The sequence below is a fragment of the Eucalyptus grandis genome, chromosome 6 (genome assembly GCF_016545825.1).
Source record: "Eucalyptus grandis isolate ANBG69807.140 chromosome 6, ASM1654582v1, whole genome shotgun sequence".
Taxonomy (NCBI): Eukaryota; Viridiplantae; Streptophyta; class Magnoliopsida; order Myrtales; family Myrtaceae; genus Eucalyptus; species Eucalyptus grandis.
The window spans coordinates 297,614-323,395 of record NC_052617.1 but is presented as its reverse complement, the minus strand read 5'-3'; the positions used below and the strand labels follow the sequence as shown (position 1 = coordinate 323,395).

The 25,782-nt window shown below is 38.3% G+C and overlaps 3 protein-coding genes across 3 annotated transcripts; all 3 read right to left on the bottom strand.

Moving 5' to 3' along the window:
• Positions 1 to 6,628: 6,628 nt before the first annotated feature.
• Positions 6,629 to 9,748, bottom strand: LOC104447764 (serpin-ZX). The gene is made up of 2 exons (XM_010061473.3): positions 9,256 to 9,748; positions 6,629 to 7,634 (listed from the first exon to the last, which is right to left on the bottom strand). Exons 1-2 carry the CDS (start codon positions 9,643 to 9,645, stop codon positions 6,852 to 6,854), a joined length of 1,173 nt encoding a protein of 390 aa, XP_010059775.1. The 5' UTR covers positions 9,646 to 9,748; the 3' UTR covers positions 6,629 to 6,851.
• Positions 9,749 to 11,637: 1,889 nt separating this feature from the next.
• On the bottom strand, positions 11,638 to 15,203 carry LOC104447765 (serpin-ZX). Its single transcript, XM_010061474.3, has 2 exons — positions 14,614 to 15,203; positions 11,638 to 12,540 (listed from the first exon to the last, which is right to left on the bottom strand). The coding sequence occupies exons 1-2, from the start codon at positions 15,043 to 15,045 to the stop codon at positions 11,758 to 11,760; spliced, it is 1,215 nt and encodes a 404-aa protein (XP_010059776.2). The 5' UTR covers positions 15,046 to 15,203; the 3' UTR covers positions 11,638 to 11,757.
• Positions 15,204 to 22,297: 7,094 nt separating this feature from the next.
• LOC104447766 (serpin-ZX) lies at positions 22,298 to 25,453 on the bottom strand. The gene is made up of 2 exons (XM_010061475.3): positions 24,936 to 25,453; positions 22,298 to 23,280 (listed from the first exon to the last, which is right to left on the bottom strand). Exons 1-2 carry the CDS (start codon positions 25,353 to 25,355, stop codon positions 22,504 to 22,506), a joined length of 1,197 nt encoding a protein of 398 aa, XP_010059777.1. The 5' UTR covers positions 25,356 to 25,453; the 3' UTR covers positions 22,298 to 22,503.
• Between the last annotated feature and the right edge of the window lie 329 nt (positions 25,454 to 25,782).

Genomic DNA, 25,782 nt, shown 5'->3' with positions numbered 1-25,782 from the left:
GAGATATGACGAGGATTTTTTTTTCTTTCCAAATCCATTCCCCCTCATTCTTCAAAAATTAGAAAGATTATTGTCAAGTTTTAATTTCTTCATTTAAAGTTTGGGTTCCTCAACTTCATGTTTTCAATTTTTTTTTTTTTTTTTTTTTGTATTTTTCCATCTTCTATTTCTTTTTTATTCCCTTCCATCATTTCTTAATAATAATAATAATAATAATAATAATAATAATAATAATAATAATAATAATAATAATAATAATAATAATAATAATAATAATAATAATAATAATAATAATAATAATAATAATAATAATAATAATAATATACGTGCATAATATATATTTCAAAGTAGAAAATTTCAAATATATAGATAAGATAGGAATAATTAAAAAAGAAAATTATTTTTTTGTAATTTTGAATTTTGTTTTTATATGATAATTCATATTTATATTTTATTATTTATTAATTTAAAACATTTGTTTATCGTGAAAACTAACTTTTATATCATGAATATAAGATATTATATTCACTTTTTTACACTTTCTTCATGAGATATTTTTATCCATACTATATTCTCTTATATCAGACTCTTTCTTATTTTGGGTAGGATCAAATATCTTTCTCTTATTCTGATTTTTATCTTGGCTATTAAATATAGCCCTAGAGTGCTACGGGGTGCACAGCTAGAAAATTTTCAATGGAATGATTATTGACATGATTTATCATATCCATCACTATTCAATTAAATGATTATGTAATATGCTAAATACAAAAAATAAGTTCTCGATTTTTACGTATAACGTGGAATATCTTATTTCCATAAGGCGCTTTCACGAGAATTGTTGAATTAATTTTGTAGACAAGCTGACAAGAAGTTGAAACGAGGGATTGGTGTATAATACTTTTTACGTAAAATGTTTCTATGTGAAATGGGTAGAATAAATTTAGTTTTTTTTTTCAATGCACTTTAGCATTCAGTATTTTGCAATACAACAAAAACATATTTAATGATGAATGAACCCAGTTTCTCTCAGTGAGATACGTGACATTATAATAGCTATTATTGTAATTTAATTTTGTTAACTTGTAACCTATCAGGCATCATGAGTTTTTTTTTTTTTTTTTTTTTGAAAGGCATCATGAGTTCGAAGTCGCTATCTTATCTTATCTTATAAGATAAAGTAAAAAGAAACACAACTTTATAATATGTTGACGTGTGCATACGTAGCATGTGTCCTGACTAGATAGAAGGAAAGAGACTACAGTAATATAAAACAAATTAAATATGTGTATGCACAATTAAATTAGTAATATAATATTTTCAAAGACAAATTAAATTGAAAATAGATAATAATTTTATAAAATATCAATAGAAAAAAATTAAATAAAATATCATACTATCAAATAGAAACACACTAAAAATTTATTAATCTGGAAATGAATAAATAAAATCAATATACTTGAACCAATTTAGATAATCTACAACAATGGGCGATTATTGGTAATGTACAGGTATGGAAATAGCTTTTGCAAATTTTTCTTAGATTTTTGTGGTCGAAAAAAAGCTTTATCAAAGTCCTAAAAGTTATCTATATATCTTTTATATTACGAGAGAATTTTTAAATTTGGTGCCCACTTTAAATTTACTATAATATTTTTAAGGCACTATGGTTATTCTCTACATCAATCGAGTGCATTTAGAATTTTACTTGGAGTGCTCCCAATAAAGTTTGAAATTAAGATCACAAAAAGAGGAGCAAACTCCTTTTCCATCGAAGATAACATCTAGTGATTCTTGCTTAGGAAAAATTATCTAATCAATCCCACACTTATTATGAGGATGTTAATTCAATCATAAATTTTTTAATTTTTATCAATTTGATTTTAAATCTATGCGAAATTTCAATATAATCATTTTGATTAATTTTAATGGGAAATCGTTGATTTGACGATCTAGTTATCTTTAGTTATCTCAAATGATACACCGTCATGTTAGTGATTTTCGATAAAACATTATTCAAAATAATAATATTAGAATTTCACATAGAGATTATTATTAAATTAAGAAAAGTAAAAACTTTAAGATCGAATTGATATACTTACAATAGGTTTATAACTGATTTATAACTTATTGAATTACTTTTTCTTTTCTTTTTATGACCGAGAGACTGCCGGAGATCACACGGTCCTAACCGCTATTTAGATGTAAACTCTCGGGAGGCTGGCCAATAAATCATCCCTAGGACTCCATTTAAGTCGCGAGCATTCGAAAATTCGAACTCATTTATTCAGCGATAAAATAGTAAGCCCAACTGTCACGGCCACCTATGGGTGGGTGAATCACTTTTGTTTTTATCGTTCTTACTTAGATATGACACTAATTGTAGGCCCTCTTACTTTACCTCTGTAACGTGTTGATTCAACACGACTAAATGACGATGAAATGATTGCCATCCAGGACGACATTCATTTTCAATCGGGAAATCAATTCCCATTTTTCGTGGTTTGGTGGGATGTCACACAGGTGAATGATTTTTTTTTGGTTTCTTCTGATTATCTTCTTTGAAGATCTTTGAACCCACTTTTGCCTCCCAAATAGGGATTGATGATATCTCTTTCGAGCCATAGTAAAATTTTCAGCTTAAGGGTGGCTTCAAGTATGTTTCAATAGTTAGATTTGGATAATTGAATCCCGAAAGCTGTAGGAAGTCACGGAAAACTCCCGCAAACTTTTGAGTCAGCACAACTTCTTTTTGACTTTTACACACTATTATTTTATCCTTCATTTTACGGTGGCCATTATAAACACTGATACCCTCCGGGAGCTTTCGTGCCGTGTTGAACACTCTCAGATACTCTCCGATGCTCGGTTAACATGTGTCGGAAAATCCGACATTTGGTCAATTTTTTTGACATTTTTCAACACTCAAATCAGAATTCCAACATATAAGTTTCCGACACATGATTCCAACTAGGGATGAGCATGGTCCGGGTTGGTCCGGGCCACCCCCTAACCCTAGGACCAACCCATACTGTGTCGAGTGTCGGTCATCAATTTTAGGGACCAAGGACCGACCCTGTGAGCCTGGGACCAAGGACCCGACCGACCCAATGGGTTTGGTCCGGTTGGTCAACCGGGACCGATCGATAATTTTTTTCGTCTTATTTTTTATACTCCCTAAAAAAGCAAACTTACAAATTCAAATTACACATCCATCAATAATGCGACATTGTGCAACTAAACTATAAATACCAATACATATTTAGCAAATTTAAGATGACACAATAATAGAAATTTCGTACTTGCTAACCGTTCATCGAGATATGGGACAAGATGGAAATCTTTAATATTCATAACATCATATGCAAAAGCGTTTTCCTGCATTTGATCATGTAGAGTCTACTCAACCAAAAAATGAGCTTCACACCACTTGACTAGCAAATCACCGTAGCAATTGCAGTACTACTCTACTCTTCAAAAACTTCTACCATTTGACACAAATTGAAAAGCAAAGTACAACTGAAATTCATTAGTAAAATACAATTAAACCATAAAAAAGTTCAAAATACTTAATATAAACCATAAATATATAACTTCACATTTTGTTAATTCACTTGAACTTCTAAACACCTGAAAACAAAACAAACGACACTTAATTAATATTCAACAAAAGTTTTAAATTGAAATTACTATTAGTACTATTGATAGAACATTTCAATATAATATAATATAACAGACATTTTACTTAGGTTTGAATATATAAGAGAATTATAAATAATATAATATAATATAATATAATATACAGGGTTGGTCCAGGGTTGGACCGACCCAAAACTCTTAGGACCGATGACCAACCCGCACAGTGTTGGTCCTGGAATTTCAGGACCAAGGATCGACCCAGTCCCCTTGGGAACCGGACCAAGACCAGCAGGATTGGGCCGGTCCAGGGTTGGTCCAGGGTCGACCCTAGACCGCATTGCTCACCCCTAATTCCAACACGTGAGATTAATTTTAAAAATTTTCAATAAATGAATAGTCAAAATATATATATGTAAAAAAAAAAAAAAATCAATAGTAAAAAATAACAAATTATGAAAGAAAAAAAAATCTAATATTTTTCTTCTCTTCTCTTTTCACTCTTACTTTCCGTGATACATAATTTACCCTCAATTTTTTTTTCCTTTTTCTTTCGACACGTCTAACACGCAAGTCTAGAATGTGAAATAATTATTTCTTTTTCCAAGTTTTATGGATTTCTTGAAATGGAATTGAATTTGTTAAATTGAAACAATGAACGAAATTGATAAATAGTTGATTAATATTTTTAGTGTAAATTTATTATAGGATTTTATTTATTTATTTATTTATTTATTTATGAATTAGAAGCAAAATAATTTGATTGAAATAACCATAAAAATAATAATGTATTATTTATATAAAAATATGCATTTAATATATAACGTGTCTCAACATGTCGGAATTCTCTATTTTTTTTTTCGAAATGATTTGTCGTGTCGTGTCGTTTGTCGCATGTCGGTGCTATTTAGCCATTAACTTTCCGTTTGTAACGGTATATATTTATCTCATGCTTCGAATGAAATGTCTCATTTACCCTTGATTTATGTGAAAATGAAAAAAATAAAGTAAATGATGAAAATAAATTAACTAAGGTATCAATAATGAGATTAGAAAGTATAAGTAGTTATAATTTTATCTATATACCAATAGAAGTAATGAGATATTTGATGAAAAAGAAACATAATTAAGTGAAAAAGAAACATGCCTCGATAACAAAAAAATCAAGTGACAAAAACTGGTTTGTCATTACTTATTTGTAAATAGTTAAATAGAGAAAAAAGAAAAAAAAAAAAGAAGCGATTGATGAATACAACATATTTAGAGAAGTACCTTAAATTTCGGCTAATCATCTCCTTTTAAGCTTTGAGAACATTTCTTTTGTAATTGATTCTTATATATTTTGTTTATCAATAATCATTTAGATTAATTAACTCTTTAAGTATGCATAATGATTAATCCAATTTTCTCATTTGACCTTTTTATTATCGATGTCCTTTTCCCTTTTCTTGTAATAATTTATTCTTGTAAATTCTATCCTCGTGCATTTGCACCGTTAGAACCACAAAGGGGGATTACATATCTAAGAATAAACCTTAAAATATGTCAATGGTTTGTAGGGTGCAAAACCCTATTGGATTAATCTTTACCTACATATATTGTGTAACTTTTTGTTTAGCATTTGATCATGTCATTAGTTCTCACTCAGATTCCCAAGCAAAATAACTTGCTCATTAGTATAGCACTTGAAATTTCAAAGGTAGACAGGTCCTACCCCTAAAGTTCAAGGGGTTTTGTACACTTTCCCCTTAAATTAAATGAGTAGGAGATTCATGGGATTTCTAAAATAATCATCTTATAGCATCTACAATCTTAAGTGGCAGGCCTAAAAGCAACAGTTAAAAGAAGGCTCTATAATAATGTATTGCTGTAAATTCTATACTCGTGCATTTGCAACGTTAGAACCACAAAGGGGGATTACATGTCTAAGAATAAACCTTATAATATGCCAAGAATTTGTAGGGTGCAAAACCCTCTTGGATTAATCTTTAGCTACATATAGTGTAATTTTTTTTTTTTTTTTTGGCATTTGATCGGGTCATTAGTTCTCACACAGATTCCCAAGCAAAATAACTTGCTCATTACTATGGTGACAATCTGAGTAATTTGAAACTTCTTCCACAACTGAGTTTGATCATAGGCCTAGATTATGCTTGAAGAATCAATACTCTGGTGAGACTGCAGGATTTAGCAATGACAGATTGAAAGTTCTTGCGGTGAACAAGATAACGTGTTGCGCGGATGATCTTTCTTCAACAATGACGCTAGGAAAGATTAACCTTGGTTGGAAAATCAACGGCCTCGACGGCAGCCTTGCGGTGGGTGCCCACCACCCGTTTGAAACAATTCCGGAGAGGCATGTAACCAGCGATCCGAACGCCATTCTGGATTGAGAGCTTTGGCCCGTTTGTGCCCCAGCTGTCTGCGAACAGGCGTTGAGGTGGTCAATCGACTTGGCCTTGAGGAAAGAGAGGCGCTGTGGTCGATTGTGTCCGACGGGAAGCAGGCAGAAAACGGCAGAGATTGAGTGAGGAGAGAAGATCTCGTTCCAGTCCTCGATCTTAGTTGGGAACAAGTGCTTCCCGAGTGCCAAAGCGACGTCGTCTTGGCTGCGGGTCGATTCTCGGAGGCCATGCATAGCATCGCCGAAGGAAGAACAATGGAGAGAGCGTTTGATCCAGACTCGCCCTCCTTGACAATGAATTCAATGAGTGTGGCATTCCTTTCTAATGATCGAGACGGGGCTTACAGTTTAAACTAAGTCATGTCACACCAATATCCGACCAAAAAAAGTCATACATACAAAGTATGCGGACATATAAGGTCTATTATTCATGCAGTTGTGTAAGGCGAAAATGAAAATCCAAAATGCGGAAATATAATATATGTATTCAAGCTTGTTTGAGATGTTTTCGATTTTGATATCGCAAATCTCGAATGAGTTTGGTCGCGCATATACTTATAGATCAAAAGAAAAATTTAAGTGATCAAGAACTAAATGCGACATTCACGATACTTCCATTAAGAAAGAAATAAATAGAAGTGGCAAAGAGATGGGATGTCCACGAACATGTGATGAAAATAGATACAATAAGTCGCGTCCTCTCTAATTGTGCATTGATAAACTAAAACATCAAAACATATGCAATAAACCATAGAACCTCGTGTTAGTATGTATATAGTCGGGAATACTGATGCTCTTGTTCTACGTATGATCAACCGGCTTGCGGATTGAGTACCTGACCCACAAACAACACCGTGCCAGTCATATCCTCTCTCACCAAGAATAGGAACGGGTGATCGGCCACAAAATCAATCTTCTCCGAAAAAGCCAAACCCTTTAGCCTAATAACCCCAGCAGAAGCGGCGGCCGCTTCTGTTCCTTCTTCGTTAACTTCGATGAAGGATTTGTGAAATATGCTCGAGACATAGAGATTCCCGCCCTCGAGAGAGTCCACCATCTCTGTTAATCCTCCTTCACCCAAAAACGGCAATACCAATCCCAACTTCTTCAGATCTTCTGAAGCTTCAAACCCAAAGGATATCTTGAATCTTGGGATTCGGAATTCCCCCACTTCCACTTTGTTGTAAGGAAGATGGCGATCCAGGAAGCCAGATTCAGAACCGACTTTCTCCACGAGAGCTGAGAGTCCATCTCTCGCATCTGGCAGAAATAGGTACATTGAAAAGTGACGCTTGTCCTCCCCTTGCTTATAAGGAAGTCCCAAGACTTTAAAACCATTGTAAGCCCCGACGACCTGCTTGTTTTTACTAGTCATGAAGGGAACTTTAACAGAATTCCCATTGAGAAGGAAAAAGTCATTGTCCTTTGTCTTCGAAGAGTCGAACTTGTCATTCCAAGCACCTTTGAAGTAAAGAGCATTCGCGAAAATGAGTCGGGTTGAACCGTCGACTGAGCCAGCCGGGAGAACCTCCTTTATGAGGCCACTGGTCTCCTTCTCAGCCCACGTATTAACTTCGCTAGTCACCTCAACAGCCTAATGGGTTCTTCCAATCAGTATATAATATACTAGGTGACACAAAAAGCGAGCAGCTAATGCCATTGTTTAACAAATAGAAAGGACAGTCATGTAAGAACCCAGAAAAGATTGCAATTCAATTGAAAGAGCCATTTATGGAAGGATGAAAGTTACGGCTCTACTAATCTTAATTAGCACAGAACCACATTCTCAACCATGACTTAGGAAAGAACAAAATCATCAGTTTCACAACTTAAAATAGTACAGAGGAACCATTGACATAGATAATTAGGCAACAAGAAGAACAATAAAGAACCAAGAAAATAATAACCCGTCAGCAAAGAAATCCCTACAAAAAAGGGTCAGTCTGTTTCTATAACTCCATGCACCAACAAAGTGAAAGATTGATCTTCAAATAGAGGACTGCTGGAAGTCCCACCAAAGGCAACATACTAGTACCCAAGGCACATATCTGAGAGTCTGACTAGTCGAAATTGCACTCCTTTTAGTATTTGACTACACAAGATGCCTTTAACATGTTGATAGCATGATAAGTCAGTTCTTCGATATCCTTAAGTCAAACACTCTGTGAATCCAGTAGCAAAAGCTGCAGAACTAATCGCCACTTATATTTTCCAGAAACATCTACATTGACACATCTCACTCCTGTCTACAGTCATACTAAAATTGCTTGATCATGACAATTGGGGATCGCACAGCCAGAGGGCAAAGTATTTTGCAATAACTATGCTTAGTTTTTTTTTTTCTAATATGGCCATTTTGATTTCTCTATATTTATATGATCTATGGCTATGATAAGAAGTGCATGGGAGCCAGATGCAACATCACCATTTGCCTCTGCTACAAATGCCCAATTAGTTAATCTGTGGAAAATCAGTAAATTGATGATGAATGGGAAGGTTAGGAGGGTAAAACTTGTTGCATTAGCGAATTGCATTCTGGGAGCATAATGTTTAAGTCTTTAACAAGCTTAGGATATGATAGAGAATAGGAAATCCTTGTAATTCATGTACAAGGCACGATTGAGGTCCCTTCCAACTTGATAGCTTCAAACAACATCTAAAGCCCTGATCAAGTAAATTTTGTATGATTGTTTGGGAGAACCAATTGACCACCTTGGAACTTTATTCATTTGTAGCTTACGAAGATTTTGTGACTATTCATCACTATACCCATTTATGTTCATGATGTAGGCCTCTAACACAGGGTTTCGATGAGCTCAATTTAAGGGGATTTACATATTGGTTGGGCATGTTTGGAGTATATCTCACACCTAGAAGAAATATTTTAGCAAGCCAACAATAAAGAGCTAATGCCTTGACCAGAAGGTTTGGTTTAACAAGTCAACCAATTACAAGCAGCATTTCAAATCCCAAACTAAAGAAAAATTAGAAGAGGAAATGATTTTCGTAAAGTGCTTCCATAAATAAAACATGCACTCGCAATTCAATCCACGGAAGAGTGTTAAACCCACGAAACAGCAAGTGGGTAGAACAGCTACTTGCTTAGAATACCTAGGTGCAGTCACTCAAACCTCTCAGCACCATCTGACCAGAGAAACTAAGAAAGCCCACACGCATTCGACCCCCCAACAACAGAAAAAAGAGCCAGAACTAACCTTGGTTTTGAAATCGGCTAGGTTAGTGGCCGCCTTATAAGACGCGTCCACCACCTGTTTGAAAGAAGGCTTGAGAGGCAACGACTGATCGATCCAAGCGCCGTTCGCGAACGACAGCCTGGGCCCGCCGGCGGCGCTGCCGTCGGCGAGCACGACGGCGACGAGCTGGGAAGCCAAGGAGTGGAGGTGGTCGGCGGACTTGGCCTTGAGGAAAGAGAGGAGCTGGTCCTGGGTGGGCCCCGCGGAGCCGGCGGCGATCAGGCCGAGCACGACGTTGATGGAGAGCGGGGAGAAGACGAGGTTGGAGTCCCCGCTCCGGGTCAAGAGGAGGTGCTTGGAGAGGGCGAGGGCGGCGTCGGTCTGGTGGGCGATCGATTCTCTCAGGTCCATTTTCGGGCAGCCGGTGTGAGAACGAACGCCAGAAAGAAACACGCGTTTTACTGAGAGCTCTGGTTGTGAATTGTGAATTGTGATCGAGAAAGAGAGAGAGAGGACCGAAAGAGGAAGCGCGACCGACCGACGCGTTGCGTGGCCCCACCACCTGGTGCTTCCGAGAACCTGCACTGCACCTGCGTCGTGGTCTTCCTCGGGCTGAGAATGGGTTCGCATGATGGGCCATTTTGTTCAGACAAAGGAGGCCTGTGGGATCTCTGTTCGCAGGTTGTGGCTGTCTCTATGGGCCGACGACTTTTGACTGAAAGAATAGACGAGTTACTTCTTGGCATGACACGATGGAATGAAACGAAGTACGAAGCTGAACCATTGGGCTGTAGCTTCTTTCTCACTAACTTGACTTGTAACAATAGAAAGTTTCTTTTGTGTTGATTTACATTGAATTTCTCGCTAACTTTTCTTGTCATCTTTTTGCTATAATGATTTTCTTTCGAATCATGTATTAATGTGAGTATCATTATTGATGATTGATGTACTTGAGTGGATACTCCAAATTTAAGTTATTTGTACTTGGTGACTTAAAGAGTTGAATACATGGTCCATGCTAGATTCATGCATATACATTGATTGCCTTAACTAGTAGACTAAACGAGAAACTTCTCATTTATTTAACTTCAGCTTCAAGCTATGCAACCAATATGAAGAAGCACTTAAACCTAACTAAGATACAGAGGAGATTGTTGTTTCATTTGTATTAACAGTTGACGGTAACTCTCCCTCTCCTTCATTCATGTAGTGGGGATGATCGAAGAGAAGCTGATGCACGGGGCAACTAGATGCGGTTTTTGACTTTTTCTCCGCAAAGCAACTTAAGAACTTTAAAAAATATGATTAACACAAACAAGTGCCACGAGGTTTAAAAAATATAATTCGCATGACAGATTGGTAAATTAGTTGCATAATTTGGGATGACCATGAAAAACTTTGTGCTTTATACAAGTTTAGTATAACTTTTTGTGGGATGTCTTCCCAGTACTACCGCGATCTTGTATTACGCGACAATCAATCATCACGGTAAACTGGGCATTCTCAATGATTCATGGAATTGAATTTATTGAACAAGAATAGAAGGGGGGAAAAGTGTCTTAAAGTCCTAAATATATTACATTAGTGCCTTAGTTCTAAATCTTTTATTGATGTTAATTTAGTTTTAAACCTTTTAACTTAGTATTAATTTAGCCATTCTGGTTAATTTTGGTCAAATATTACTGATGTAAATGCTAGCCGACTTACGCAATATGATTGACGTTAATGTAAATAATTTTTTAATGATATTTTTTTTTATAAATTTGTCTATATTAGCACGGCCGTCTCAGCCGGTGTCCACATCAATAATATTTGGCCAAAATTGACCCGAATAACTGAAATGGCATTAGGTCAAAATGTTTAGGACTATATTAACACTAATCAAATATTTAAGATTAAATTAGCACAAATATAATAAATTTAGGACTTTTTTTATAAATATTTTTCCCGAATAGAAGTTCCCGCAACCTTCCAAGGTCTTGCGGCAATATATGTGTTCAAGTCATTATTCGTGCAGCTGTGCAAAAAGAAAGTGAGAATCCAAAGTCTTGCGGCAATATGTGTGTTCAAGCTGATCTGGGATATTTTAATTTTGAACACGCAAAGTTTTAACGTATTTATATGCACTGATTCTTAGAGATTGACATAAATTTTATTGATTAAGAACTATAGACAATATCCAAGATACTTTTATTAGGAAAAAATATATAAAAGTCGCGAAATTGAAGTCCAATTTTAGTCATCAACAAATAACAGGTTATCTTCAAAGAAAAACGTTTATCCCTTCGAACTGAACATTAGTCAATTCAACTGAACGCGGCATCGTGCAAGTCATAAGTATAGGGATACGAAGACCAAAAGTGTCCATGAACATGCGATAATAATTCATACGAGGCAATGAGGTTGGCGTTTTGTAATTGTGCATTATTAGATTAAGACATCACACGTATGCAATAAACCATACAACCTCTCATGTTAGTTCATATCTAGTTAGGAATACAAATGCTCTTAATCCACATATGATCATCCGGCTAGCGGATTGAGCACCTGACCCAGAAACAAAATCGCTCCGGTCGTGTCTTCTCTCACCAGGAACGAGAATGGGTGGTCGGCGACAAAGTCTATCTTCTCCGGTAAATCAATACTCCTCAGAGTAACAACCCCAGCAGAAGCGGCGGCTGCTTCTGTTCCTTCTTCGTTAACTTCGATGAAGGATTTATGAAATATGCTTGAGACATAGAGACTTCGGCCTTCAGGGGAGTCCACCATCTCCATTAATCCTCCTTGGCCTAAAAACGGCAATACCAATCCCAACTTCTTCAGATCTTTTGAAGCTTCGAATCCAAAGGATATCTTGAATTTCGGGATTCGGAATTCTCCCACTTCCACCTCTTTGTGAGGCAGATGGCGATCCAAGAAGTCAAATTCAGAACTGATTTTCTCCACGAGAGCTAGGAGTCCATCCCTTGCATTTGGGAGAAATAAGTACATTGAAAAGTGACGCCTGTCCTTCCCTTGCTTATAAGGAAGTCCCAAGACTTTAAATCCGTCATATTCCTGGAGGATCTGCTTGTTCTTACTAGTCATGAAGGGAACTTGAACAGAACTCCCATTAAGAAGGAAAAAGTCGTTGTCCCTTGTTTTCGAAGAGTTGAACTTTTCATTCCAAGCGCCTTTGAAGTGGAGGGCATTCGCAAAAATGAGTCGGGTTGTACCGTCAACTGAGCCAGCTGGGAGAACCTCCTTTATAAGGCCACTGGTCTTCTTCTGAGCCCACGTATTAACCTCGCTGGTCACCTCAATAGCCTATGAGTTATTCTCATTAGAACAGAGTAATGTGTGATACAAAAAGCAAGCAGCTGATGCCATTGTTTTAACAAATAGAAAGGACTGCCATAAGAACTCGAAAAAAAATTGGAGTTCAACTGAAAATCGAGCTATTTAGATAAGGATGTAAGTTACAAGTCAATACTGGAGTTAACTAGCATAGAACAACATTCTTAACCATGACTTTGGAAAGAAGAACATCATCATTTTGGCAGCTTAAATTAGTATAGACGGTCTGCTGATTTTGAAAGTTAGGCAAAAAAAGGAAAAAGAAAAAAGATAGAGAACCAAGAAAATAATTGGTACATAAAAAAGGGTCTGGCCATCCGCAAAGCAATCGCTGCAAAAAAGGGGTCGCCCTACATTTGTAGATCTCCACGCACCAACAAAATGAAAATGCTGATATTCTGACAGACGACCGCTAAAAGTTCCACCAAAGGCTACATAGGAGTGCACATACCACTTGATCTGCCAGTCTGACTAATCGAAATTGCAACTAATCTGAAGTATTCAACAAAGCAAGATGTTCTTTCACAAGGCGATTGCATAATCAGTCAGTTCTCCAAGATTTTTGAGCTAAGCCTTGTGAGAAAACTATTAGTAGAAGCTGCAGTACTAATCTCCAAAAATATTTTCCAGAAACACCAATTATGTCACATCTCACTCCAGTCTATAGCCATACCAGAATCGCTTGATGATGACTAGTACGCAAATACCTAATTTAGAAATACCAAAGTCACCTATGTTTGGGGATGACACAGCTAGGGGCCATGAACTCTCCAAAAACTATGGTTAAATTTCTTTTCCTAATACTGTCATTTCAAGTTCTCTACATTTATATGATCTATGGGTATGGCAGGAAGTGTAGAGTAGCCAGAAGCAATGGCAATATCTGCCTCTTGCTACAAATGCCCATTAGTCAATCTGTGGAAAATCGGTGCATTGATGATAAATAAAAAGGTTAGAAGCGTAAAGCTTGTTGCATTAGCGATTTGCCTTCTGGGAGCATAAAGGTTACGTCTTCAACATGTTTAAAAATATGATAGGGAAATGGAAATCTCCGTGAAAACACTGCAGCTGGTTTGGAGGGCACGACCGAGGTTCCCTTCAAACTTGATAGTTTCAAGCATAATTATCTAAACCCTTGATGAAGTGAATTTTATATGATCGGTTGGGAGAATCAATTGAACAGCGCATCACAATCGAGCTTTTTCCTTTCGAAACTTATCAACAGATTAAACATGCACTCACATTTCAATCCACGGAAGTGTTAAACCCATGAGACAGCAATTGGGTAGAACACCTGCTCGTTTAAAATATCTAAGCGCAATTACTCATGATGCGTTTGGTAACCATTCTATTACTCAGAACAATTTCTGTTCATAACTGGTTTTTTTTTTTTTTTTTTTTTTTCTGATTTTGTTCACCGGACGAATTTCTAAGTTCAAAGGCGTTTGGTAGTTGTACAAAATTTATATTCTTAGAATAGCAATGTATTTGGTACCACCTCAAATTTTTTTATGACTTATAATTTATTTTAATTCTTAAATAATTTTATAACATTTTTTTTTTTTTTTTTCTTTTTTCCTTTCCTTCTTTCTTCTTCTTCCTCTAACCGATTTGCTAGCCTCATTGGTCCAAACCTTGTGATGGTTAGGTGAGGTTGAGCCTCACTAGTGGCTGGGCAAGCTCAGCCTTGCTCATCGGCCTCGCGGTGGTTGGGCAAGGCTGAGCCTCCTGCAACCATGGTGAGGCTCGAGCCAACAAGGATCCGACAAGGTTGCTGGCCACAAAGAAGAAGAAGAAAAGGAAAGAAAGAAAAAAAAAAAATACTTGATTCTAGAATTATTATCAAAAAAAAAAAAAAAAACTTTTTTTACTTTTTGATCATGATTCAAATCTATTACCGAGAACAAAAACTTTATCTAACCGATATAGTTTGGCACGTTGCCTTAACCTCTCAACAACATCTGACCAAAGAAACCAAGAAAGCCCACACTTATCCGCCAAAAAGAAGAGAGAGAGAGAGAAAGAGCAAGAGCAAGGACTAACCTTGGTTTTGAAATCGGCAAGATTAGTGGCCGCTTTATAAGACGCGTCCACTACCTGTTTGAAAGAAGGCCTGAGAGGCAACGACTTATCGATCCAAACGCCGTTCACGAAAGACAGCTTGGGCCCACCTGCGGCACTGCCGTCGGCCAGCACAACGGTGATGAGCTGAGAAGCAAAGGAGTTGAGGTGGTCGGTGGATTTTGTCTTGAGGAAAGAGAGGAGCTGATTCTGGGTGGGCCCCGTGCAGCCGGCGGCTATGAGGCTGAGCACGACGTGGATAGAGAGGGGAGAGAAGACGAGGTTGGAGTCCTTGGCCCCGGTCAAGAGGAGCTGCTTGGAGAGAGAAAGAGCGACGCTGGTCTGGTTGGCGATCAATTCTCTTAGGTCCATTTTTTGGGGAGCTGGACCGGGTTTGGAGAGAGTTTTTCCCATGAGAAGTAGCTCACTGGCTGCCTTGTAAAAAGCACTAGAGAGCCGCTCTATAGAAGTGAACCTAGACCTGCAAGTTATGCAGCAACTACTAAATTCAAGTTAAGAGAAAGAAAAAGAGAGAGGGATCGAATCTCCGAGTATTGCGTTGGAGACAGGTGAAGAGTAACGGTGAATTATATATTGCGTGAAACGATAGCAGAGAATCAGCACCTTAGAAGTTACTATATTGACAAGATAAGCACAACTTTATATTTCTCAAAAGAAAGAGATTTTTCATCGGCCTTTATTCCACACTCACCAATCACTCAGCAACAGGATTAAAGATCAGACCCGCGAACCCAATAGTGCTGGAATCTTTCTCCATGATCAAGAACAAAAACAGGTGGTCGGCCACAAAGTCGACTTTTGTTACAACCGAAAAACAAGCAGCACCTAATGTCACAAGATCAGCTGAAGCTACCGCTGCTTTGGCTCCTCTTTTGTTGACTTCGATGAAGCATTTGTGGAATATGTACAAGACAGATATTCCGTTCCTCCACCAGCTTTGATGTGGACATCGAGTCATATCGAGGAGGAGGTGCTAGGGACCCATTGTCTATTCCTACTGGTTCGATTACTCGAGCGCGGGCCAAACAATTCAGGCAAGCTGTTGGCGTCATGGTTCGTGATCTTTGGCGTGAAGATGACCTTGGATCAAATTCAAATCTTGAAGAATTTTGGAAATCTTGGTGCAATTTAATTATCTTGTCACCAAATAATTGACCAAGTCAATTTATATATATTCTTGTTTAAGAATATTCTAGAATAGGAATATTCTAGAATATGACGCATTAGACATATATTCTTTTTGAGGACTTGACCTAATCAAGATTCTCTTGTGGCGGTCAATTTGACTTATCGAGCGAGATAGCGAATTCTTTCGCTCGTGGCGTCTATAACATTGGTTGGTTGACACGTGTTCGTCAACAGGTCACGTTCATACCGAGGTTGCCAATCACGGAGTTTGATTGGAGGTCGAAGTTTACAATTCGCACCATCTCGGGCCTTCGTAGAACGATCCTTCCGCAACGATTCACATCAGTTTGGTATCAGAGCCAGGTTCTACAAGGTCTATTTATCTTTAATTTTTCTGTTGATATTCAGCAATTTGAGATTTATTAAGTTAGGGTTTCGATTCTAGCTAATTTAGGGATTAGATTGCTTTTGTGTTTCCATACGTAGTTGTTTGCTGTTAGTTTTAAATTTTCTTTTCTAGCATCTTAAATTGTATCTGAGTTCGTCAAAAAAAGAGTAAAAAAAAAAAGAGTAAAAAAAAAAAAAAAGAAGAGAAAGGAAACGCACAAAAAAAAAGTGTGCAAGAAAAAAAAAAACAGATTCGGCAAAAAAAAAAAAAAATTAGCCGAACAAAAAAAAAAAAAAAATCAAGAAGGCGACTCGTTTGTTAGTAGACCAAATTGAAAACAAAATCAGTAGTGATTTGCGTTTCAATTGGAATTTTGAAAGTTGTACTTGTTGGTTTGAAATTGTTACTTGTTGAAACAAAATCAATAGTGATCTAATCTTGTTTGATTAGTTTGATTGATTGTCGTGAGGGGGTTGAGAGACAGGTTTTGAATCCAATAAAGAGCTTGTGAAAAGAGAATACCAGAGGAAAAAGGCAAGAGTGTGTAAGCTTAATTGAGGGTGGAAAAAGCCTAGACTTGAGTTAAACACGAGAGGAGCGACAAATATCTCGAGAGAAACACGTGAGGGAGCGATTGGTGAGGATTTTTTTTTAGACTGACGTTTATTTGCAGGTCTAAAATATGTCACGCGAAGAAAGCGTGAATCAACGGGAGGTTGACTCCATACGAAGGGATGAAGCGCTCGTGGAAAGCATCCAGCAATTGAGGGTCGTAGTGGAGGAGCTTAGTGGCTGAATGATGAGGAATGACATGAGGGTTGATGGTGACCGAGAGATACCCGAGGAAGGCCGCAACATCAGCGAGATGCCTCTAGAACACAACATAGAAGGCAACGGTAATATGATGATGATGAGGCCGACATGGAGGATGATCGAGATGCTCGATTTGAAAGGTGGAATGGAGGCCGAAGGTTTAGACACCGAGGAGATGATGAACTTGGCAACATCAAGATGAAGATTCCTTCCTTCCAAGGGAAGAATGATCCCGATGCGTATCTAGAGTGGGGAGAAACGCATGGAGATGGTATTTGATTGCCAACGATACTCTGAGCTCAAAAAGGTAAAAATTGCAGCTGTTGAATTTACTGATTATGCTATAATTTGGTGGGATCAACTTGTGACTAGTAGAAGGCGCAATGGTGAAAGACCGATAGAGACGTGGGATGAGATGAAAGCGGTGATGAGGAGGCGTTTTGTGCCAAGTCATTACCATCGAGATTTGTTTCAAAAGTTACAAAACCTCACACAAGGCAATAAGAGCGTGGAAGAGTATCACAAGGAGATGGAGATTGCCATGATCCGTGCTAATGTGATGGAGGATCGTGAGGCCACAATGTCAAGATTTTTGAGTGGTTTGAGCTGAGACATAGCGAGGGTGGTAGAGCTGCAACACTATGTTGAATTGGAAGAATTGGTGGACAAAGCCATCAAAGTTGAGCGGCAATTGAAGTTGGACCGAAGTCACAAGAGTGGAGGAGGTTCAAATCAAAATTGGAGATCCAATTGGAAGAGAGATGAGAAGCCAAATTGGAGAGGAAACAACACAAAAACCGAAACTTCAAAGGAGAAGGAGAGGGACGGTAAAGTTGGAACGAATCCGATTTCAGGTAAAACCGAAAATTCTAACACTAGAACTCGTGAAATTAAATGTTTTAAGTGTTTGGGCAGGGGTCATATGGCGAATCAATGCCCTAATAGGAGGGTGATGATCATGACTGGACATGGTGTTATTGAGTCCGAAAGTGAAAGGGAAGAAGATGATGATGAGATGCCACCATTGGAGGATTGTAGTGATGGAGAAGTGGCTATAAAAGGAGACTTATTGGTGGTTAGGCGTTCTCTGAGTGTGCAAGTAAAGGAGGAGGAGCATCACCAACAAAGAGATAATTTGTTTCATACAAGGTGTGTGGTGAATGGTAAGATCTCGTAGTATGATAATTGATGGAGGTAGTTGTGCGAATGTGGCAAGTTGTAGTATGGTGGATAAGTTGGGCTTGAAGACAACAAAGCACCTAGGCCTTATAGACTTCAATGGTTAAATGATAGTGGTGAGGTGAAAGTATCGAAGCAAGTTCGAATTCCATTTGAGATAGGGAGATATAAGGACGAGGTAAAGTGTGATGTTGTACCTATGCAAGCGGGTCATATCTTACTTGGAAGACCATGGCAATATGATCGAAAGGTACATCATGATGGGTATACTAATCGTTATTCATTGATGATGAATCAAAAGACTTATACCTTGGTACCAATGACGCCTAGTGAGGTGTATCAAGATCAACTAAAGTTACAATGAGAAGCCGAGAGAGAGAGAAAAGGTGAGAAATTCGAGGGCTTGCGTGGTGTGTCTGAGACGCAAGGAAAAGGAGAGGCCGAGAGAAAGATTGTGGTAAAAACCGAGGGAAAAGAAGAGAGGAAAGAAAAGAGGCAAAATAATTTTTATGCAAAATCGAGTGAAGTGAGGAGAGCTTTAGTTCTAGATCGACTAATGCTTGTACTTGTGTACAAGGAGGTTTTATTTTCTACTAACGATCTTGACCCAAGTTTGCCTAGTCCTGTTGTATCTTTATTGCAGGAATTTGAAGATGTCTTTCCTGATGAACTTCCTGGAGGGATACCACCAATTCGAGGCATAGAACATCAAATTGACTTCATTCCTGGTGCGCCATTACCTAATCGACCCGCATATCGAAGCAATCCCGAGGAGACAAAGGAACTTCAGCGGCAAGTTAGCGAACTATTGGAACGGGGGTATGTGAGAGAGAGTCTTAGCCAGTGCGCTGTCCCTGTTTTGTTAGTGCCAAAGAAGGATGGAACTTAGCGAATGTGTGTCGATTGCCGAGCAATCAATAATATTACGGTAAAGTATCGACATCCTATTCCTAGGTTAGATGACATGTTGGATGAGTTGCATGGTTCTTGCGTTTTCACTAAAATCGATTTGAAAAGTGGCTATCATCAAATTAGGATGAAAGAAGGTGATGAATGGAAAACTGCATTTAAGACCAAGTATGGATTATATGAGTGGTTAGTAATGCCATTTGGATTAACTAATGCACCGAGCACGTTTATGCGACTTATGAATCATGTTTTGCGTGCTTTTATTGGTCGATTTGTGGTTGTCTATTTTGATGACATCTTAATTTATAGCCGAAGTCCTGATGACCATATTGAGCATGTGCGAGTTGTCTTGTAGGTTTTAAGGGCCGAGCAATTATACGCTAATCTAAAGAAGTGCTCTTTTGTTACCAACAAATTAGTATTTCTAGGATTTGTTGTTAGTGCTAATGGTATACAGGTTGATGAAGAAAAGGTTAAAGCAATCCGTGAATGGCCAACGCCTAAGACCATAGGAGAGGTGCGTAGCTTTCATGGATTGGCGAGTTTTTATCAACGATTTGTGAGAAATTTTAGCACTATTGCCGCACCATTAACTGAGGTAATCAAGAAGCACGTGGGTTTCACGTGGGGAGAAGAGCAAGAGAAAGCATTTAATCTGCTAAAAGATAAGTTAACTAATGCTCCTTTATTATCTTTGCCGAATTTCAGTGCTACTTTTGAGATAGAGTGCGATGCTTCTGGTACAGGAATTGGAGCCGTGTTGATGCAAGGAGGGCGTCCCATAGCTTATTTCAGCGAAAAATTGAGTGGAGCAACATTGAATTATCCTACCTATGATAAGGAGATGTATGCTTTAGTGCGAGCTTTGGAGACTTGGCAACATTATTTATGGCCAAAGGAGTTTGTGATCCACACCGACCATGAGACCTTGAAGTACTTGAAAGGACAGCAAAAGTTGAATAAAAGACATGCCAAATGGATAGAGTTCATTGAGACTTTTCCATATGTGATCAAGTACAAGAAAGGTAAGGAAAATGTGGTAGCCGATGCACTTTCTCGAAGGTATGCGATTCTAACTATTTTAGAAGCAAAGTGTCTAGGTTTTGAGCATATCAAGGGCTTATATATTGATGATGATGACTTTGGGAGAGTTTATGAAGCATGTGAACACGCTGCATTTGATAAATTTTATAGGCATGGAGGTTATCTTTTCGTGAAAACAAACTATGTTTGCCTAAGTGTTCTTTGCGTGAATTGTTGGTGCGAGAAGCGCATAGTGGTGGTTTAATGGGGCATTTTGGCATTAATAAGACTTATGAAGTGTTGTATGAACATTTTTATTGGCCACATATGAAGAGAGATGTCACACGTGTTTGTGAGAGATGCATTGCTTGTAAGCAATCGAAGTCTACAACTAAACCGCATGGCTTGTATACACCATTACCTATTCCAACGCATCCTTGGATTGATATTTCTATGGATTTTGTGTTAGGATTGCCTAGGTCTAAGTATGGTAGAGATTCTATTTATGTGGTTGTTGATCGGTTTTCAAAGATGGCTCATTTTATACCTTGTCATAAAACTGATGATGCATCTCATATTGCTAATTTGTTCTTTAAGGAGGTTGTACGTTTGCATGGCATGCCTAGATCGATTGTTTCAGATCGAGATTCTAAATTTCTTAGCTACTTTTGGAAAACATTGTAGAAAAAACTAGGAACACGATTGTTATTTTCTACTACTTGTCATCCACAGACCGATGGTCAAACCGAGGTAGTTAATAGAACTTTAGGGGTATCGTTGCGTGCTATTATTAAAAAGAACATAAAATCTTGGGAAGATTGTCTGCCACATGTTGAATTTGCATATAATAGGAGCATGCATTATGCTACTAAATTTACACCATTTGAGGTTGTCTATGGCTTTAATCCATTAACTCCGTTAGATTTAACCCCTTTACCTGTTGATAAGCGTGTGGATTTAGATGGAGCAAAGAAAGCTGAATTTGTCAAGGCGTTGCATGAGAAGACGCGCACAAATATTGAGCGCAAGACTGAGCAATATGCAAGGCAAGCTAACAAAGGGCGCAAGGAAGTGGTGTTTGAACTTGGCGATTGGGTTTGGGTTCATATGCGCAAAGAGAGATTTCCTGAGCAGCGACATTCTAAGTTATTACCGCGAGGGGATGGATCATTCATGGTTTTGGAAAGAGTTAACAATAATGCCTACAAGCTTGATCTTCCAGGTAAGTATGACGTTAGTGCCACATTTAATGTTTCTGACTTGACTCTTTTTGATGCTAGTGATGATTTGAGGACAAATCCTTTGCACGGGGAGGGAATGATGTGGACATCGAGTCATATCGAGGAGGAGGTGCTAGGGACCCATTGTCTATTCCTACTGGTTCGATTACTCGAGCGCGGGCCAAACAATTCAGGCAAGCTGTTGGCGTCATGATTCGTGATCTTTGGCGTGAAGATGACCTTGGATCAAATTCAAATCTTGAAGAATTTTGGAAATCTTGGTGCAATTTAATTATCTTGTCACCAAATAATTGACCAAGTCAATTTATATATATTCTTGTTTAAGAATATTCTAGAATAGGAATATTCTAGAATATGACGCATTAGATATATATTCTTGTTTAAGAATATTCTAGAATAGGAATATTCTAGAATATGACGCATTAGATTTTTAGGGTTTGTGTGGCAGCCTATAAAAAGGATTTGCCAAATTTCTTTGGGGACAAATATATTTTTATGTTTGAGGAAAAGAATTGAGAGGTTCTTTTTTTTACTGTTCTTTTGAGGACTTGACCTAATCAAGATTCTCTTGTGGCGGTCAATTTGACTTATCGAGCGAGATAGCGAATTCTTTCGCTCGTGGCGTCTATAACGTTGGTTGGTTGACACGTGTTCGTCAACAGGTCACGTTCATACCGAGGTTGCCAATCACAGGTTTGATTGGAGGTCGAGGTTTACAATTCGCACCATCTGGGCCTTCGTAGAACGATCCTTCCGCAACGATTCACATCAGTTTGGTATCAGAGCCAGGTTTTACAAGGTCTATTTATCTTTAATTTTTCTGTTGATATTCAGCAATTTGAGATTTATTAAGTTAGGGTTTCGATTTTGAACGTGCAAATCTCAATTGTATTTATAGGCACAGATACTTACAGATCAAAAGAAAAACTTGAATGATCAAAGAACTAGATGCAATATTCCCAATACTTTTATTAAGAAAAAATAAATAGAAGTTACAAAGAGATAGGAAGACATACATGTCCATAAAATCGATTCAATACAATAAGATATTGCGTCCTCCCTAATTGTGCTTTGACAAATTAATACATTAAAACATATGCAATAAACCATACAACCTCTCATTACTAGCCAATATCATTGGGAATATTAACGCTCTTGCTCGACTTATGATCAGCCGGCTAGCGGATTGAACACTTGACCCACAAACAACACCGTGCCACTCAAATCCTCTCTCACCAAAAACAGGAACGGGTGATCGGCGACAAAGTCTAAATTATTCTTCGAAGAAAAAAGCGAACACCCCATCATGATACTGGCAGTGGCAGCGGCTGCTTCTGTTCCCTTTTCGCTAACATCAATGAAGGATTTGTGAAATACGCGTGAGACATGGGGATTAAGAAGGTGTACCATCTCCGTTAATCCTCCTTCACTTGAAAACGGCAATACCAATCCCATCTTCTTTAGATCTTCTGAAGCTTCAAACCCAGATGATATCTTGAATCTCGGGATTCGGAATTCCCCCACTGTGACTTTGTTGTAAGGAAGATGGCGATTCAGAAAGCCAGATTCAGAACCGACTTTCTCCACGAGAGCTGGGAGTCCATCTTTCGCATTTGGAAGAAATAAGTACATCGAAAAGTGACGCTGGTCCTCCCCTTGCTTATAAGGAAGTCCCAAGACCTTAAAACCATCGTAAGCCCTGACGATCTGCTTGTTGTCACTAGTCATGAAAGGAACTTGAACAGAATTCCCATTGAGAAGGAAAAAGTCATTATCTTTTGTCCTTGAAGAGTCGAACTGGTCATTCCAAGCACCTTTGAAGTAAAGGGCATTCGCAACAATGAGCCGAGTTGAAGGGTCCACTGAGTCAGCCGGGAGAACCTCCTTTATGAGGCCTCTGGTCTCCTTCTCAGCCCACGTATTAACCTCCCTAGTTACCTCAACAGCCTAATGGGTTGACATAGAATAGTAGGTGACACAAAAACCGAGCAGCTAACACCATTGTTTAACAAATAGAAAGGACAGTCACGCGAGAAGTTAGAAAAGACTGCAGTTCAATTGAAGCCTAAGCTGCTTATGGAAGGATGAAAGTTACGGGTCAATACTAAAGTTAATTAGCACAGAACCACATTCTCAACCGTGACTTAAGAACGAACAAAAGCACCAGTTTCCCAACTTAAAATAGTAAAGAGGAACCATTGATATAGAAAATTAGGCAACAAAAGGAACATTAGAGAACCAAGAAAATATTTAGTACCAAAAAAAAAAAAAAAGAGTTTTATCCGTCAACTGAGAAATCCCTACAAAAAAGGGTCACCCCATGTTTCTACAACTCCATGCACCAAACTGATATTCAAATAGAGGAATGCCGATGGCACATATATGAGAATCTGACTAGTCGAAATTGCACTGCTCGAAGTATTTGACTACAAAAGATGTTCTTTAACATAGTGATTGTGTGATAAATCAGTTCTCCAAGATCCTTAAGCACTGTGTGAAATTTAGCAGCACAAGCTGCAGAACTAATCTGCAATTATATTTTCCAGAAACATCTACAATGACACACATCTCACTCCAGTCTACACCCATACTAAAATTGCTTGATCCTGACAAGTATGCAAATACCCGATTAGAAATAACAGTGTCACCTATGATTGAAGTTCGCACAGCCAGAGGGCAATGTATCCTATAATAACTATGCTTAATTTCTTTTCCTAGTACGGTCACTTTGCTCTCTCTGTATTCATATGATCTATGGCTATAGTAAGAAGTGCACAGAAGCCAGATGCAATATCAATATTTGCGTCTTCTACAAATTCCCATGTAATTAATCTGTGGAAAATCAGTACATTGATGATGAATGGGAAGGTCAGGAGGCTAAAACTTGTTGCCCTAGCAAATTGCACTCTAAAAGCATAAAGTTTACGTCTTTAACATGCTTAGAATATGACAGAGAATAAGAGATCCTTGTAAATGCACCTACAGGGCATGATCGAGGTCCCTTCCAATTTGATATCTTCAAACAACCTCATCTAAAGCCCTGAAATTTTATATGATGTTTTGGGAGAATCAATTGACCAACGCATCTGGATTGTCCTTTTTTCATTTGAAGCTTACCAGATTTTGTGACCATTTATAAATTTACCCTTTTATGTTCATCATGTAGTCCTCTAACAGAAGGTTAGAATGCGCTCAATTTAGGGGATTTACATATTGTTTGCGCATGTCTGGAGTATACTTCACACCTAGAAGAAATCCAACGCAAGCCAACAAGAAAGAGCTATTGCCTTAATCAGACCATGTTCCACTCCGGGAGGTTTGGTTTAACAAGTCAACCAATTACGAACAGTATTTCAAATCCCAAACCAAATAAAATTTAGAAGAGGAAATGATTTTCAAAACTATTTTTATGAATAAAACGTACGCTTGCATTTCAATCCAAGGAAGAGTGTTAAACCATGAAACAACAAATGAAAAGAACAGCTAGTTAAAATACCTAAGCTTAGTCACTCAACCTCTCAGAACCGTCTAACCAAAGGAACAAAGAAAGCCGCACATGTATTCGACCCAAAAAAACAGAAAAAGAGGGAGCAAGAACTAACCTTGGTTTCGAAATCAGCAAGATTAGTGGCCGCCTTGTAAGACGCGTCCACCACCTGTTGGAAAGATGGCTTGAAAGTCAACGACTTATCAATCCAAACGCTGTTTGCGAAGGACAGCTTAGGCCCGCCGGCGGGGCTGCCGTCGGTGAACACGATGGCAACGATCTGAGAAGCGAAGTAGTGGAGGTGGTCAGTTGACTTGGCCTTGAGGAAAGAGAGGAGCTGGTCCCGCGTGGGCCCAGCGGAGCCGGCCGTGATCAGGCTGAGCACAACGTGGATGGATACGGGAGAAAAGACAAGGTTGGAATCCTTAGCCCAGGTCAAGAGGACCTGCTTGGAGAGGGCGAGAGCGAAGTCAGTCTGATTGGCCATCGAGTCTCTGAGTTCCAATTGGCGGCTAGTGTACACTGGAGAATCCATTTGGCGGCTTGGCGGCTTGGCGGGTGGTGTGCACGTGAAAAGAAACGCGGGTCTGTAATGACGACTAGATCAGTGGAGTCAAGAAGTTTAGGCGAGAACTCGAGGGTTGGATTGACACAAATGAGGAGAGGGACCTTGTTTATATAGAATCTCTCTCATCACAACCATTAATTGTTTTTCAATTTAATGGTGAATATTGTATATCCCATCTACCAACTATTGGCATTTATGATAAGAATACTCTAGAATTCGGTATATTTACCTTATTACCCTTCCATAGGAATATTCTAGAGGACTTCAGATCCCTAGATTAGTCTCTCTCTCTATTTTTCTTTTTTATCATACACGATCCTTCGTTTGTGGGAAATCTCAAGATCGTGACACACTGCTGAGAGTTTTAGTTGTGATAAAGAGAGAGAAAGAGGGT